Genomic DNA, 15,162 nt, shown 5'->3' with positions numbered 1-15,162 from the left:
AATGGGTACCCAAAACGGCAAACACAAGTGGATAAACTCTTACTGACCTATGGATGTAAACTCACACCTCCAAATGAATTTACATTAATCCCTGCTGACATTCATTCTTGTTTAATTTACACTCAAAATAGGACATGAAGAGCTTTTCTTTACTTGGTTGTGCAAAAAAAAATACAATAAAAATAAGCATCATTGCTCATTTTCTGCCACTCTGTTTAACAAAGACAACATTTTAATATGTCACTGGCATTTCAGCTTTTAAATAGGCTTTACTGAGGCTTAATAACTGGAATGTGTCTTTTCACTTAGCAACTATATAAATGTTACATTTCCAAGAATTTGAAATTATTTAGTTGCTTTTCCATCTTACCAGCATCTCTACACAAAACAACAACTCAACTGCTGAGAAGACTTGCTCACCTTGATAACTGACTACCCTGGCTTCACCTTGAAATTAAATGCTTTAATTTACACAGTAATAAATCTATGTTGACACTGCTCATGGTATTTAATAGCTCAACACAACGTTCATCTCAATGTACAGGGCAAAAAAGGCACATGTGAATTCGCTGTTAAGAGTTACTTCAAATTACCTCAGACTCATCCAGACAGCAAATGGACCTTTTTCCATTGCAGGGTGAAAATGAAAGATGCAAATGTTTCAATTCTGTACTTCTTTCTTATCCAACTGAACCAGTAACTAGCTTTAAACAAATTGTCAACCATCTGTTAAAGTAAGTACTTGGAGTGGCAGAGTTGTTTAACACTAACTTTCATTAGGCTGACAAAAACAAAAATAGTACAATTTTCCCAGTCTGACTGATTTAACACTTTGTACCACACTAAGTATCATGTTTATAAGGTGTTTTAAAAATAAAGCACACAATACCAAAGAATCCAAGACTTTTTACTTTCTTTGTACGGGTGCAGACTTCGGGTGGCTTTGTCTGATTAGGAGTGTAAATATTTGTGGTAAGATAAAGGTGTGGGAGACCTGTGATGCTGTTCATGACATCATTGGCTTATATGAGCAGTTTTAGACACAGGGTATGTTTTCAGTCTGAAAACCAAGAAATAAAGAGTATTAGAGAGCAAGTAATCAACCAGACAGGTCACACAAAGATGTAAGAAGTGTCTAGGAACACTGAAACACCACTTCACAGTAACCTGTTGTACTCTGCAGACTGGCTTTGATAGTTTGAGATAGGCTCTTATCAAGCCATTCACAGCAAACCAATACAGAGAACACCATTACATTTAAATCTCTGCTGTCAAGAGAATATCGCTCCTCAGGGTCTAATGCAGTTGCCTACTTTTCAGCTTGACAACAAAGCATTTTGACATATTTCACAATTTTCCATCAGCTCAAGAGGTCATGCTTTTCTCACCCCGCAGGAAATAATGATGAGCATGTTAAATGCAAATGAAAGCAGGAAAAAGCTGCAGACAAAGCACCAGCACCCTCAAGCACACATGGCAGGATGTCCTACCTTGACCCCTCGCACTCTGAACTCGGCCAGGGCTCGGCTCATCTTGGAAGCGGCTGTCTGCAGGTCCTTCCCGCTGGCGATGACTTTTACCAGCAGGGAGTCATAGTGGGGGGAAATGACAGCACCCTGGAAGGCAGAGGCACTGTCCAGGCGGATGCCCATGCCTTCACCGCTTCGGAAGACCTGGCAGGAACAGAACAGAAAAGCGACGAGTGAAGGACTTTATATAACAAAAAAATCTTGATATTAAAAAAAAATAAGATTACAGATTCCCTGCATAAACAAATACATGTTCAAAATACTGTTGTTCATTGACACCAAGTGAATTATTTTAAATAAAAAGGTTAAAGGTGGATTCTGCTGCAGTTAGCAAGAAAATACGCTAGCACAATTTTCTTGCTAACTGCAGCAGAATCCACCTTTAACCTTTTGACAAATACGCTAGCACAATTTGTCAATTTAAGATTTAGTGTTTTCATTAGAGCAATCATTGTCTCATTCTGCATGGTCCACAAATATCAGTGGATGTATGTTTTTTAAATACATTCTTCAGATACTTCTTGCAGGAAATTCTAATGTGTGTGTCGATTATGTGCAACTGCGGTTCCTCAGTAATCAGCTTTATTCGCAGTACTTAGGAAACAATTGTACAAGTAATTGCACCCCTCTGTCTCAGCTCACAGGAGTATAAAAGATCAGCTGTCTAGTACATGTAGCCATTGCTTCAGAGGTCAAAAGAGGGAGGCAAGAGAGCATACCAGTCACACAACAAAAGTGAAAGACAGGGCATCCAAGTGGTTCGGTGGTCTGAAATGTGTCAGTGTGTTAGAGTTTAAATCCAGCTCTGGATCCTAGTCACGCATTTCTCAGTATTTCATATCACCCACAACTTTAAACTGTCAAATGAAAGTGAACATACCAGGAACCTAAAAACTGCCTAAAATAAATTTGGCAAACTAAAACTTTGACACTGCACCCTTCCCAAAGGTGCAAGACGCAGAGTCAAATGGTTCTTTGCTATTGTGGGTTTACCATTTTAGTGTAGTGGCACAGCATTTTTCATTCCTTACATGTTTAAATTTTAACCCATCCACAGCATTTGTTAATGGTTTGTTAGTGGATTGTAAATGTGGACATCGCACATCTCTTAAAAACGTAAATTAACCTGCAGACAGACATACGAGAAGAGCAAAATAAAGAGATAAGAGGTGAGAAAACAAGCACGAGATGAGTTAGAAACAGAAAGGCTGGACTGTTCCAAAGCGCTTGGCAAGAGAGCAGAGGAGAGATGTGAAGAGGAGACTGAGGACTGTCCAACACCACAACATATGGAGCCCCTCGAGGGGCCGGAAGAGAAAGGAGAAGAAATTGTAATTATAGCAATGTTGTGCCACAGTGATGATATGCTGGTAATATGTTCAGACAATGTAGATGTGCTGCCAGCATTTCAACAATATTTTTTCATTATACTTTTGCTCTTTACAACTCACCATTTTATCTAAAGTGATTTTGCCCTCATTCAGTTTTGTTCACCTCCAACGGCTTAAAAATCATCAAAACACTGTAATTCCAAAACGAACATACGCACGCACGCACGCACGCACGCACACACACACACATCAGGAGTTCTAATCTTTTTCAACACAAAATGGAGGCCAAGCTGAAAGAGACTGCCTACATAAAGCTGTGAATGTATGAGATGCTGAAGGAGCGGAAATTGTCACGAATATTGCTGCACACTCAGAAATGGCCTCTACACCTGTGCAATATGCTGTTTCAAAGCTCAAAGCCCCAATTTCCAGGTTGTGATTTTCATAAAGCCCTGCACACCCCTTTGATTTTCAAGGCTCAAGGCTGGCCATCAACACTTCAAGTGTCATTGAAGTAGATCTCAAAGTTCCACACTCACGCTTTCTGATGTGTATGTGAATAACTCAGCATAGATTCAATTTGAATTCAAAGTGTAGGTTTTTGTATTTGAAGAACGTGATTACAACAGACACCCTTCAAATTTTAAAAGACTGCTGCAGTGCCAGTACACTTTGTTATTTAGCAAGCTTCAACAGCTTTGCTTGCATAAAACCATTTTCTGAGGACAGAATCATTTTCAAGTAAATACATTTCAGGTAGGGACAATTGTTCAAAATAGACTCGTAGCATTCATGAATGCAACCCCGATCTCTACAGGAGGGAATATTTTACTGAAGCACATAAAACAGGGACACTGATGATTTCTGCAACTGACAGAACAAAAGACAAACTAAGAGTTCAACAAACGGGTGACAGGCAATAAAACCAGGAATGTTTTTTAAAATGTGTACAGTATTTACGTATATTTCTTTATCTGGTGTTTTGTAAAGTCGAATGCATCAAATAAAAATCTAACAGTACTTTTGATGAGCCATATTTTGCTACAGTAATCTTGATGACTCAAGTTGCCTATCCTGCTTTGTGTAAATGCCTGTGGGAAAATCTACACTGTTTCCTTTTCCTTTCATTAAATCTTTCCTCTCTGTGAACAAACCTTATTTTCAAATTGTTCTCCGTCGACCCTTGACACTGCAGGCCAAGCATACACATGGACAAATGCATCTGTTAAGTGTTGGCTGCTGGGGTTTATTTGCACGTCGATATTATATATCACACAAAATATGGTAAAACCTTGCTCACTTTGGAGATGATTCTGCTCTTAGCTTTGACCCATTCAGTCTATACGTCCCCACTAGTTGACTGAGCACCAAGGCCTTTTTCTTCCCAGTTACATCCAGCTGAATAATCACGCAGTTTAGGCACTTTTATCCAGAACAACTTGAAGTGATAAAAGGGGGAGGCGAAGGATCAGAGAAAGGCTCAAAAGCTCTTCTGTTCCCTGAAAACCTGGCCTTTGTTGTTGTCTTGCAGTGAAGTTTTTTATTTTGAATCATTAGCGCTACCCAACAGCTCTCTTACTCTCTTCACATCCAGAAGCTGCCCACACCATCTAGGGTATCGACTGACTGGGTATCTTGTCATATATTTCCTGAAAGCCAAATGCAACCAGACAAAGAAACACTATCGTGAACACATCTGCAAGATTACACATTTTATCAACAAAGAAAACATTTTGAGCCTTTAAATATGGGCCAATATTGTAATACAATTAATACAATTTCCTAACTGTGAACAGTGTTGTCCTGCTTGTGTCAGGAGACTAATCAAACACACTGCAAGACAGATGTTTGCCGTTACACTTTACCACACACACACGTACAAATATATGCATATAAATATGTAGTTGGACTGGAATCCACAAAACTAGCACAGTGGAGCCTCAAGTTATTGAAACCACTCAGATATAGGTTGTTTTGCAGAGGAAAACAAATTTAAAAAAATAAAACATTTAATTGCACAGGGCTTTCAGAAACTGTGGACGCACAAAGTATCCTGAATGGCCTTAAGGTTTATAATTAAACTGAGTCTCACTTGACCTACTGTGTGAAAGAAACAAATAATCCCAACAAACAATATAGTTTTGCACATAAGGCATGTGTGGAAGCACTTCCATTTTACTTTAGTCTACCATTTCCTAATGAGGGACAATGCGCTTTTAAGTTGTCCTTTTGTGTACGCGCCTTTATGAATAGTAAGTTAATTTTGGCTTTGGGGCATATCTATATGAGATGAATGGTGCCACAGCAACAGCACAGAGATGAGAAACACAGTCAACAAGGACTCGAACCTAAACAGTGCCACAAAAGATTTTATAGCCAGACGGGGGAGTGTTGGTGGGAGCAAAAGTGAGAGAAAGAGAGCGAGTGCGAAACTGTACAGGCATAATTGAATGAAAAGCCAAGCACAATGTTAATAATTGAAGTCAAGGTGTCAGCTTCCTTTAGCCCAGGGCACTGTCTAACAAGAAACCCCCACTTTTTTCTCTCACATTCGCTCCATGTCATTGTCTGTCTCTGTCTTACCACCCTTTCTCTCACGCTCTCACTCGATAGTCACAGATACTAATAATCTAAGTACAAAGGCTTTGTAATGGACACATACATGCACCGATTTGGACCCCTATTGTCCTGCACTCCCACACATCACTGCCATCTTGCTCACAAGCTCGTGTCAGAACTTCCAGTTTGTTATTAGCTTACTTGTAATAGTATTTCCACAACACGATAACTTACCACTGGTGACTTCTCACTGTAGTTTACGCATTTTACTCTGCATTTTGTTCATTTCTCACAGCCTATTGCAAGTCTATTTTAAATCAGTCTCTCTCTCATTTGTCTGTCACCACCTCGCTGTCTACAACTTTCTTCTTTTTCAGTGCTTGATGTGTATCACTCAGAAACACTCTTCATATGCAGCAAAGGGTCAGTGGTGTATTTCTCTGACACTGTATGAAAGAGCACTGGTCTGCCATGGGCACATTACAAATCCTCACAACCCGGCCTGCTAGAGCGGTCTTAAAAAAAATGATTTCTCAAATCTCGAAAAACACACATTTCTCTTCAGGAATTCAGACAAACAAGTTGATTTCCCCACTGACGCCCATGCATTTTCAAGAATGTCAAAACGGCTTCTCGATGGGTTTCAGAAGCCCAAGTCATAACACTTCCTGAGCGCGTGGCGGAAAGTGAAAAATCTAAAAACAGAAAAAGCCAACAGCATATAAAAAAAAATGGACTTACAGTGTTTCACTTGACTGTGGTGATATGTTGCCTTACAAGTGGAACAAGGCAAGAGAACATTTGCAAAAAAAAGTGTCAGGGCCCGGGAAGTGTATCTGAATGTTTATTTAAGGAAAGAGAAACTGTGTTACTCTGATGTCAATACAGATTTTGAACACTTTGCTCAGTGACTTGAGAAAATAGGTTTTACCCAAAAACTGGGAAATAAGTTGTGTGAATTGGAGTAAAAAATGTGTGCTCATGTGCCAAAATGCATTTATCACAGTGCCTTGCAATTTATCATCGAGATAAAAATCACACTCACCATTGTGAATTATATATGATGAAGCGAAGTGTCTCTCTCTACCTAAAGGACAAGAATTCCATTTCACTGCACTTATCCAAAGGACTCAACTCCTGAAACTGCTTCAATTTTCTTCGTTAGTTCTTTTAATTTCCACAACCTATGACACAAGCTCACAGCTTACATAAAGAATAGCTTTAATTTTTGCATCTTTGCCAGACCGCTGAGTTTAAAAGTGCATTCATTGGGTTTGTTTGGCATTAAGCTATAAAAAGCATCTTATAAAGTTTTAATGGCTAATATGTTAGGAATAAATGGCCTATTTATACATCCAGCAGACACAAAGCAAGATTAACTTTCATTTGGAGGCAAGTGTTTGGCAACCTGACAAACTTTAAGTCTAATATTTACTTAGGTCTGTTTTTGGTCTCAACTAACTCCTGAGGGAAATGTCTGTTTTAGCAGCTCTTAAGCTGCTTAATGCTTCACTATGTTCACCAACAAGACGCCAACTTTGTGCTGGCCATAAAACCAAAACAACAAGCTGAAGGAAGCTAAAACACTCCGTAGAGCTGCGTGGAAAGGCAGACCTGTATGGTAATTCTCAGTGGGTTTGTCACTACAAGCGACCCCTTTCTTATTACATCATTTTACGTCATTGATTGTTGCAGCTTTAATTTGACTGAATTGCTGTGCTGTTCTTAATGTTCGACTTAAAAGCAGATCTTGGGCTAAGTTATACATTCTTGGTGGGGTTCCCATCTCCTTGGTTGACCTACATTATTTTGGTTCATGCTTCCACATTCATATAAAAATTCATATTAGCTTCTGTTGATAAGATACAGTGCTCTTTCTAAGGTATTGTTAGTCTCACAGAGTCAGCATGCATCTCTCAAGCTCAGTTTCACTGCAAGATTTAAGTCTGGAAACATCCAATTGAAAATCGATTCAGCCCGTTCAGATTTGTACCGGACCAATCAGTGATGTTTAGATGACAAATGACCCACTCCCTCGCCAAACTCTGTAGGGTTGTGTTAGATATAAAATGTGTTCTTAAATGTTTCAGTGCATTGCTTCTTGCTTACTTATTGAGTGTGCAAAAAAAAAAAACCTTGATTATGGGTTTTGGCGGTTTCCACCAGCGACTGAACAAGATCCTCAATACTACCCATTTAGGAGATGTAACATGGCAATGGCCCAAATGCTCAGGCTCCTTCAGTGGACCCAAGACCAGATTTCACAGTTAGCTTGCTTTTTTAATAACACTCTCGAAGACACTAAGCCATTTACCACTAGGTTAAATTTCTCCTCTCCACTTTGCTGTTTTTCCCCACTTCACATGCAGTATTCTCCAAGCCTCATTTATCGCCCCTTTTCCCTCCCTAACCTTTCACCTTCTCACTGACTTTCACCCAACTCTTAGTCCTGCTGCTACCTTGTTACATTCCCCTCCCCGCCCCTTCATTGTCAGGTTTTGTTTACGTATGGAGTTGAAAGAGACAGCGCACGTATACTTGATGCTAATGTATGGAGAGGAAACAGTGAGATAACATGCACTGCCTGTACGATGCACAAAGACAAAGTGACAGCAATATCTGAGCTCCAACTGATAGCGTACCAATTAGAGAGGGAGAGCAGCAGACAGAGAGGCAGAGGTAAAGAGAGCAATAAAAGGAAAGACAGAATAACAGACATGAGGAGAGATGGGAATATAAGTGCCATGTTAATGTTTGAAGTCGAGCTGTATGGATGAATCAACGCAGGCGAGCGGTGGTAGGTGAAGGAAGAGAAGCAAGACTGCGAGGACAGATGTCAAGAAGGAAAGAATGAAGTTTGTTTGCTGGTAATTGTTTTTGGCAAGCAAAACCTGATGCTTCACAATTTCTCCACGAAAACTTTGTTGTTGTGCTTTTCTATAATTTTATAGGGGCTAGGCGCATTACCAGACGTAATCCGGATGGGGCCGAAAACCACAACTCGCCCTCAAAGCCCACAAGAACAGTATTAGTTTACTTCTTATGAGTAACTCAAAGAAAAACAGAAATAAAATCGCTGTTTAGATTAACATTTAATCATTTGACACAGAAACTGCTGCAAACTTCACAACTTGGTCACTAGTTCCAGCGACTCAGTGTCTCAGAAGCATCTTCCTACTTTTTCCTTTCACAGCTAAATGAGTAACTAGGTTGACTCCCAAGGAGGTTGGTGACAGTTTATGGGCAGCACTGGAAAAATCTGGACATCTCCGGAATTTAATTACTTATATCCTCCAAAACTGGGTGTCTCAGTTGACTAGGATGCATGTCTGTATCATGTAACTGCAACGTGCGGAATTAAAATCTGGTCTGGGTATGCTGTCACAAGCCCCCCGAGCCAGTATGTTCAACACAATTTCAATTAGGAAACAGAGCTTCTATTTCATTTTAGCTGGAATCCAAAAGGTAATGCTGATACTGAGAGCTTTAAAAGAGGACAGATGCTCATTATCATTAGTCATATTAGTATTTAATGGTTGTAAAGTCTGAAAAATCCCTGCATATTTTAAATTGCAACCTCTTGTCTGGCAAAATGAAATCATATAGCTTCCAATGGAATAGGCAAGTAAAGACAAGTGTGGCTCAAGGAAATGTGTTATAGTGTGAGGAGAACAAGGGGAAATGTTTGTGTGCAGTACAGGAGTAGATTAAATGGCTGATGTGGTACAAGAACATAGAGGGACAGCATTTTACACTTGCACATTTTTCTCAAAAACATACACATCAGCAAAATAGATGCTTTAGAAATCAGTGCAACATTAACTTAAATGCCTAAAATGTGAAAAGAAAACCTTGATGCGTGCCTTCAATAATGGAATTCATTCATAGCAAAACGGTCCTTTGAAAACGCATGGGGGGGGGGGGGGGGCAACACATGCCTTTAATTCCTATATAGCCAGTTATCCTCTGCTGGATTTTGTAATTACTCATAATTTCACGACACATAGAAATCCATATGGCAGCTTGTGTGAAAAGAACTTGAATGGAGGACTCATTTTGCAGCCATCTCTATTGAGAATTCACATGTTATTGAAGCAGCCCACTCACACAAGTGCCCTGTAGAATCATCTTATATCCACAAAGTCTTCAGGGGCTGAGATAAACTGCTTGGGTGTCAGTATTTTAGTCACGCAATATCATTGGTTTAGCTCAACTCAAGAGACTATAAAGCTATCCAATAGATGGGAGACAATATTGGACATCAACTAGTGTCAGGAACAGTGTTGATCCTTAATATCGTTGTCCTTTGTCTCAATCGTCAGGTGATGCGGTGGCTCACTTTTACTCTGAAAGAATTTGGCTTCTGTATTTATTTGTTTCACGTCAGTTTGGCAGCCTGAATACAACCTTCAAATGTATAATGCAAACCTGCCTGTCTCCTTTCAGAGATCGCTTTTTTAATTTTTCCTAAAACTAGACAATATTTCTCTAGGGAGTGCAGTAATAAGGCGCTTTTCGACCAAAAGTACCAGGGACTTTTAAGTCCCCAGGTCTATTTTCAAGGAACTAAAAAGGTCCCTTCAGCCCACCGTTGTGTTTCCCCACCGTGGTCTAAAGACCTGCGAAGATTAAGCAAATTAACCAGCTGACGTAGACTGTAGCCATACAAAGGGATGCACAGGCATCATTATATGTAACCACTATCCATGAGCAACATTTACAAAAAACATCAGATTTGACTGGAATATAATGAAAAAGTATAGGCTTGCTTGACCATTAAAGTAGCTTATTTGTGTCCGAGTATAATGAAGAGACACACGATAAAGTCCGTGACACATTTAATAGTAGCCAAACAAACTGGATAAAGCCTTAAAGTTCTTCAAATGACTCCAGCCCGGAGAAAGCAACACAAAAATAAAATCGTGAAAGTTTGGAAGGTTTTTGAAACATTTCCAGCGACAAGAGCTGCAGGACTCACGTCTCTGTCGCCTGAGCGTCGGAGGAACGCGATGTTTAACGAAATTACCTGCTGTAATCAGCTGTTCCGCTTGTTTTGGAGAGGAAACCGACTTTGGCTCTGTGTGAAAACCTCCTGACTGATGAAAACTTAAAACAACAACAACTAGGACCCAGTATTTAGCGTAAACACCGCTGCACGCCAGCTGCCATTTCCAATATATTTAATGCCAACATACGATCTCAGGCCGACATCGGCAAGACTTGTGTGGCTTGACTGTTGATTGTGATTTATTGGTTTGCAAAACAACGGTGGAAAAGAGACGAGCAGTCGCAGAAAAACAGCCAACATTCTCCAGTTAAAGCCAGTAGCCTCTACTCACCCCACAGAAATTCACTGCAAGGCAAGCCGCAGAACTACATTTAGACCCTGGTCCCTCCGGTGGAAAAACAGGGAGTTCCTCCAAAAGGTTACTAGTTCTGGGGTATAGTTCCTTTGGTCGAAACACAGCTATAGACAGTGACAGCATCGTGATAAATCTGACAGGTCTGATAGTTTGGTGCACTTAGCATCAGTAACTAAAGGGGGCATGGCTTAGTGAAGAGTCAATTGGGCCCTTGTCACAGTTGCTCAAATACTAACACTTTTTCCTGCTTCTAACACATCAACTTTAAGGATAAAATGTTCACTTGCTGCCTAATATATCCTACCCAATCTGTGTGTATATATGCATGTAATTTAAGCAACCATCCACATGCTTTTTACTCAGTGACCGGAGTTCTTCCCATTAGTCTGCCCCCTTCTACAGGATTATTCAAGACATCAAAAAGTCTCCTAAGTGATACTATTGACTTATATTGATCTGCTTTAAAATTGAACACCAATTACGTTGCTTGAAGAGTATATACCTGTAATGGATTATTACTGAGACCTCCTTACACTTCACACACTCAAAAGAACAGACACACAAAGAGTTCCACTTTATTGGAAATAATTACTGAGATCTCCCCAGTGAAGTATTCGCTGCACTAGCCAAGTGAAAAATATCTTCAGCCTTTCTGACAGGTAACCAATACGGTGACAGCGAGGCGTAGAGGTGTGGCTTTAATTAAAAGCAATTCCCCGTCTTCTCCAACCCTCCATGTGTCATTCTTAAAGCTAGAAACAAGAAAGGCATCAATCCAATTTCATTAACAGGGAGTTTAATATAGAATCTTTGATTTACACCATTATGAACAAAATTTTGGTGATATTTTAAGCCATTTTAGCTAAATTAGTTTGATCTAGTATTTTATTCTGTCCTAGATTTTATTAATGTAAAAGAAAAGCAACCTGAGCCAACCATGCCTTCTATGTATGATGCACTCTGTATTAAGAAAATCTAGATACATACAGATGATCAAACAAACATACAGACTGCAACACTGGAGCAATGGCGCCCCTGATTTCACTACCTATCATGTTCTGCTGACTCTTTGTTATCTGTGGCTGTACTCGACATGCGCTTGTCCAAAGCTTGCCTGGCAGTACACAACCATCGTTCAAGTCCCTGAATCCAAATTACAACCACCCCATCCCTCTCTTATTTCAATTTACCTCCTATCCTTTCAATTTCACCTTCAATTTCTGTCTCTATACAACCTCTATATTTTTTTCATTTCACAAAACCATTATCTACCTCACTCTCTCCCTTCCTGCACTCTGTGTCTGAGTCCCTAGGGCGTCCCTAGGTTTATTTATACTTTCTTTCATTTAAACTTTTATTCCTTCCTTCCTCGCGCTGACTTTGAGTGCTTATTATTTCTTCTGTCCTCCGTATCCCTCTAATGTCACCATTTTTTGGCACCTCAGACCACCAGCTGTGCGATTACAGGCCAAGGCCCAAAATTTGTTTGTGAGTGTGTGTCCTTCATAACAAAACTATATTTATGACCACACGCTAACTACTTTGATGCTCAAAGGGGGTAAGAGAAATATCTCTGTCTGGAGTGCGCACACAGACACACCGCAGCAGCGCGCACACCCCCCCCCCTTTTCAGTCCCTCGTTGCCTTTCATCAAAAGGCTCATTTTTTGATACCCGACTAAAGTGGCTTCTCCTTTCAATTCTCTCGGTGTGAGTATGTGTGTGTGCTCCAGACGGAGGTATAATGACCCTAATGAGCAATAGAGGATCTCTGCTGCTCTCCGGTTTTTCCTCCTTTTCATTTTCTCCCTTTTTCTCGCTCTCTGAATTTTCTATCAATTATCGCCCATTCTGCCTTGCCTCCACTCCTCCTCAGAACACACTCTAATTTTCCTCTCCGTTCACATTCTCCTCGCCTCTCCTCTCATTTCCACTCTTTCCCTCCGTCTCCTTTCATTTCCCCTCCACTCCCGTCCTTTCCTCACGTCTATCGTCCCCATTTCACCTGCCATCTTCTTCGCTTGAATCCTCTTTTCCTTCTCAAATCTCTCTTCCTTCCCCATTTTCTGCCCTCCTCCCATCACATATTCTATTACACATGCCCCTTCTAATTCCCTTCTTACATATCTGCTCCCCTCTTCAACCCTCCTTCCCCTCATTAAAAATCAGAAAAAACACAGCTATAAGTGCCCAGCTGCTGAAGGTTAGCCTTAAATGTTCATGTTGTGTCTAACACACTAAGCGGAGACAGAATAACACCACACACTCGGGAACAAATACATGGGCACAGATGCCTGCTGCCTGCCCACCCCACGTACACACACATTCACTCGTATCGCTCATGCAGTATTAAACATCAGTGCAACCATTAGAATCAGTGGCAACCAGATGTCTGTGACGGCATTACAAGCTGTTTGGGGGTCTTGAGGTGGGATGGACGGACACACACACAAATACCAACACATCTGATATACAAGCTGTACAGATTTGGATGGACCTCCAGCCGCGTCACATACAGTGTTGATTTAAGATGATATACTTGTACCCTGAATGTACAAGATGTCTAGATATGGATGGATGGATCCAAACAAACCCCACTCACAGCTAGCCGGACAATATGTACATGCACAATATACACACTCAGGTCTGAGCCTACATGGTTCAGAAGACAACTAGTGATGTCTCAACAGTCTAAATAGAGCCTCAAGTCATGAAAGAATAAACTCTAATATGACAACGCCCCATCCAGGAATGTTTCATCACCTTGGGAAAACCGGCTGCATTTTAGGTCTTAATGTTTAAAGCTTGTCGAGTGTCCTCACAGAGTATAAAATACCCTGAAAGTTCTGTGATGTCTGCATGAAACCTTCATAACTGCTCCTCAATTATGGTTTTTAACATCTACTGCCTCTGCCTTCTAAATCCATACATGTAACTCCCACATTTACAAAACCACAGCTTAAATCTACCTGCAATCTGTGAGTCCTTGATAATTTAAATAAAACTTCATTAGAGTATATGCTTACAGCTGCAAAATGCTGAGACTTTCTCATTCTAAACTAGCCAAGTTGGGCTGTTTCCATAAATCTTCATGTGGTGACTTTACAATCAGTTTTATTAGTCATGCTAGCAGCATGTAGTCTTTATGTAGGCTATTAACACCCGGCATTAAAATAAGTCTCGTATTCAGATTGAATTTAGATGTGATTTTAACCTGTTACATTTACACCTGGTATTAAAATGCATCTCCGGTGTCCACATTGAGATCAGATTGCTCTGTCCAGGTCAAATAACCGAATGTCACATCCTCCTCTTATTTGCGTGGGTCCAAAAAATGCCTGTATAGACTGTATAATGACTTTCTAAGCCATCTCTGAACCAGCTATGCACAGTGATTTGTTTTCCTCCATAAATTACACACCCATGTTACTCTCATCAGAGGGGGGCTGATATGGCTGTAATAGCTCAGCCGGAAAGTGAACTAAACAGTGCGAGTTCACTTTCACAAATACATACATTAATTACACCAAAAACACGAGTTCAATGAGCGGCACTCTTTAAGAATGTTAATGCATATTGCTGTATGGACACACTGCCTGTATACGCCATTGAACTTTGCAGGAAACTGCGACTGGTAGGCATTTTTACCCACGTGGATGACAACACATTTGCATTTACACTTTTGTTCAGTGTAGTCACAATGTGTCCCTGACCACCTCCAGAGGTGATCAGATCACAATCCGTACTCAATGCGTCTTGGGTGCATTTACAATACGGTCATGTGGTCAAGCACTATCTGATTGCAATCTGATCACCCAAAAAGCATTTCAATGCCAGGTGTAAACATCCTCATCGATGGCAAGGTCTCAGTGTTGCAGCCAACCACTGTAGACCAGACTGAAATAAGACACAAGCCATCTGGCTCTGCGTCCACACACACCCACCCCATCCCCCGCAATCTTGGTCCGACTGTTCTGTTACACCATCAGAGCAGGGGCGTCCCCCTCTAACTCTCTAACTTCAAGAAGCTTTTGAAAACTCATCTCTTCAGAACACTTCTTATAACACACCTAACCCCTAGCATGTTCCTCCCCTTGAGTGATTAGCCCTTACTAGTATTTATTGCTGCTCTTACTAGTATTTATTGTCAGTTGTAGATCTCTTACTATATTTACAGCATGTTGTTCCTCAAATGTAAGTCGCTATGGATAAAAGTGTCTGCCAAATGAGTAAACATAAAATGTAATCCCCAAATTTCTACCCTGTATAACCTTTACACCTTCGATGCCTTGTGTCTGATCAAACATTTCCCCCTAAGTCACATGTCTGAGGCAACGTGTGACTTGCTTATCACTGAAAGTGCAACCTTTAAGGAATACAT

The 15,162-nt window shown here is 40.5% G+C and overlaps 1 protein-coding gene across 6 annotated transcripts in view; it reads right to left on the bottom strand.

Moving 5' to 3' along the window:
* pcxb (pyruvate carboxylase b) overlaps positions 1-15,162 on the bottom strand; it is a 309,482-nt gene that overhangs the window by 151,049 nt on the left and 143,271 nt on the right. For all 6 annotated transcript variants that reach the window (XM_038731352.1, XM_038731347.1, XM_038731348.1 and 3 more), the window contains exon 12: positions 1,491-1,673. In XM_038731352.1, coding sequence (XP_038587280.1) covers positions 1,491-1,673 — 183 coding nt within the window. The remainder of the gene's footprint in view (positions 1-1,490; positions 1,674-15,162) is intronic.

Source organism: Micropterus salmoides, unplaced genomic scaffold (assembly GCF_014851395.1).
Source record: "Micropterus salmoides isolate LMB-PRFRI ecotype aquatic unplaced genomic scaffold, ASM1485139v1 Ms_hic_scaffold_2, whole genome shotgun sequence".
In the NCBI taxonomy this organism is placed as follows: Eukaryota; Metazoa; Chordata; class Actinopteri; order Centrarchiformes; family Centrarchidae; genus Micropterus; species Micropterus salmoides.
This window is presented reverse-complemented; position numbering and strand designations above follow the sequence as displayed.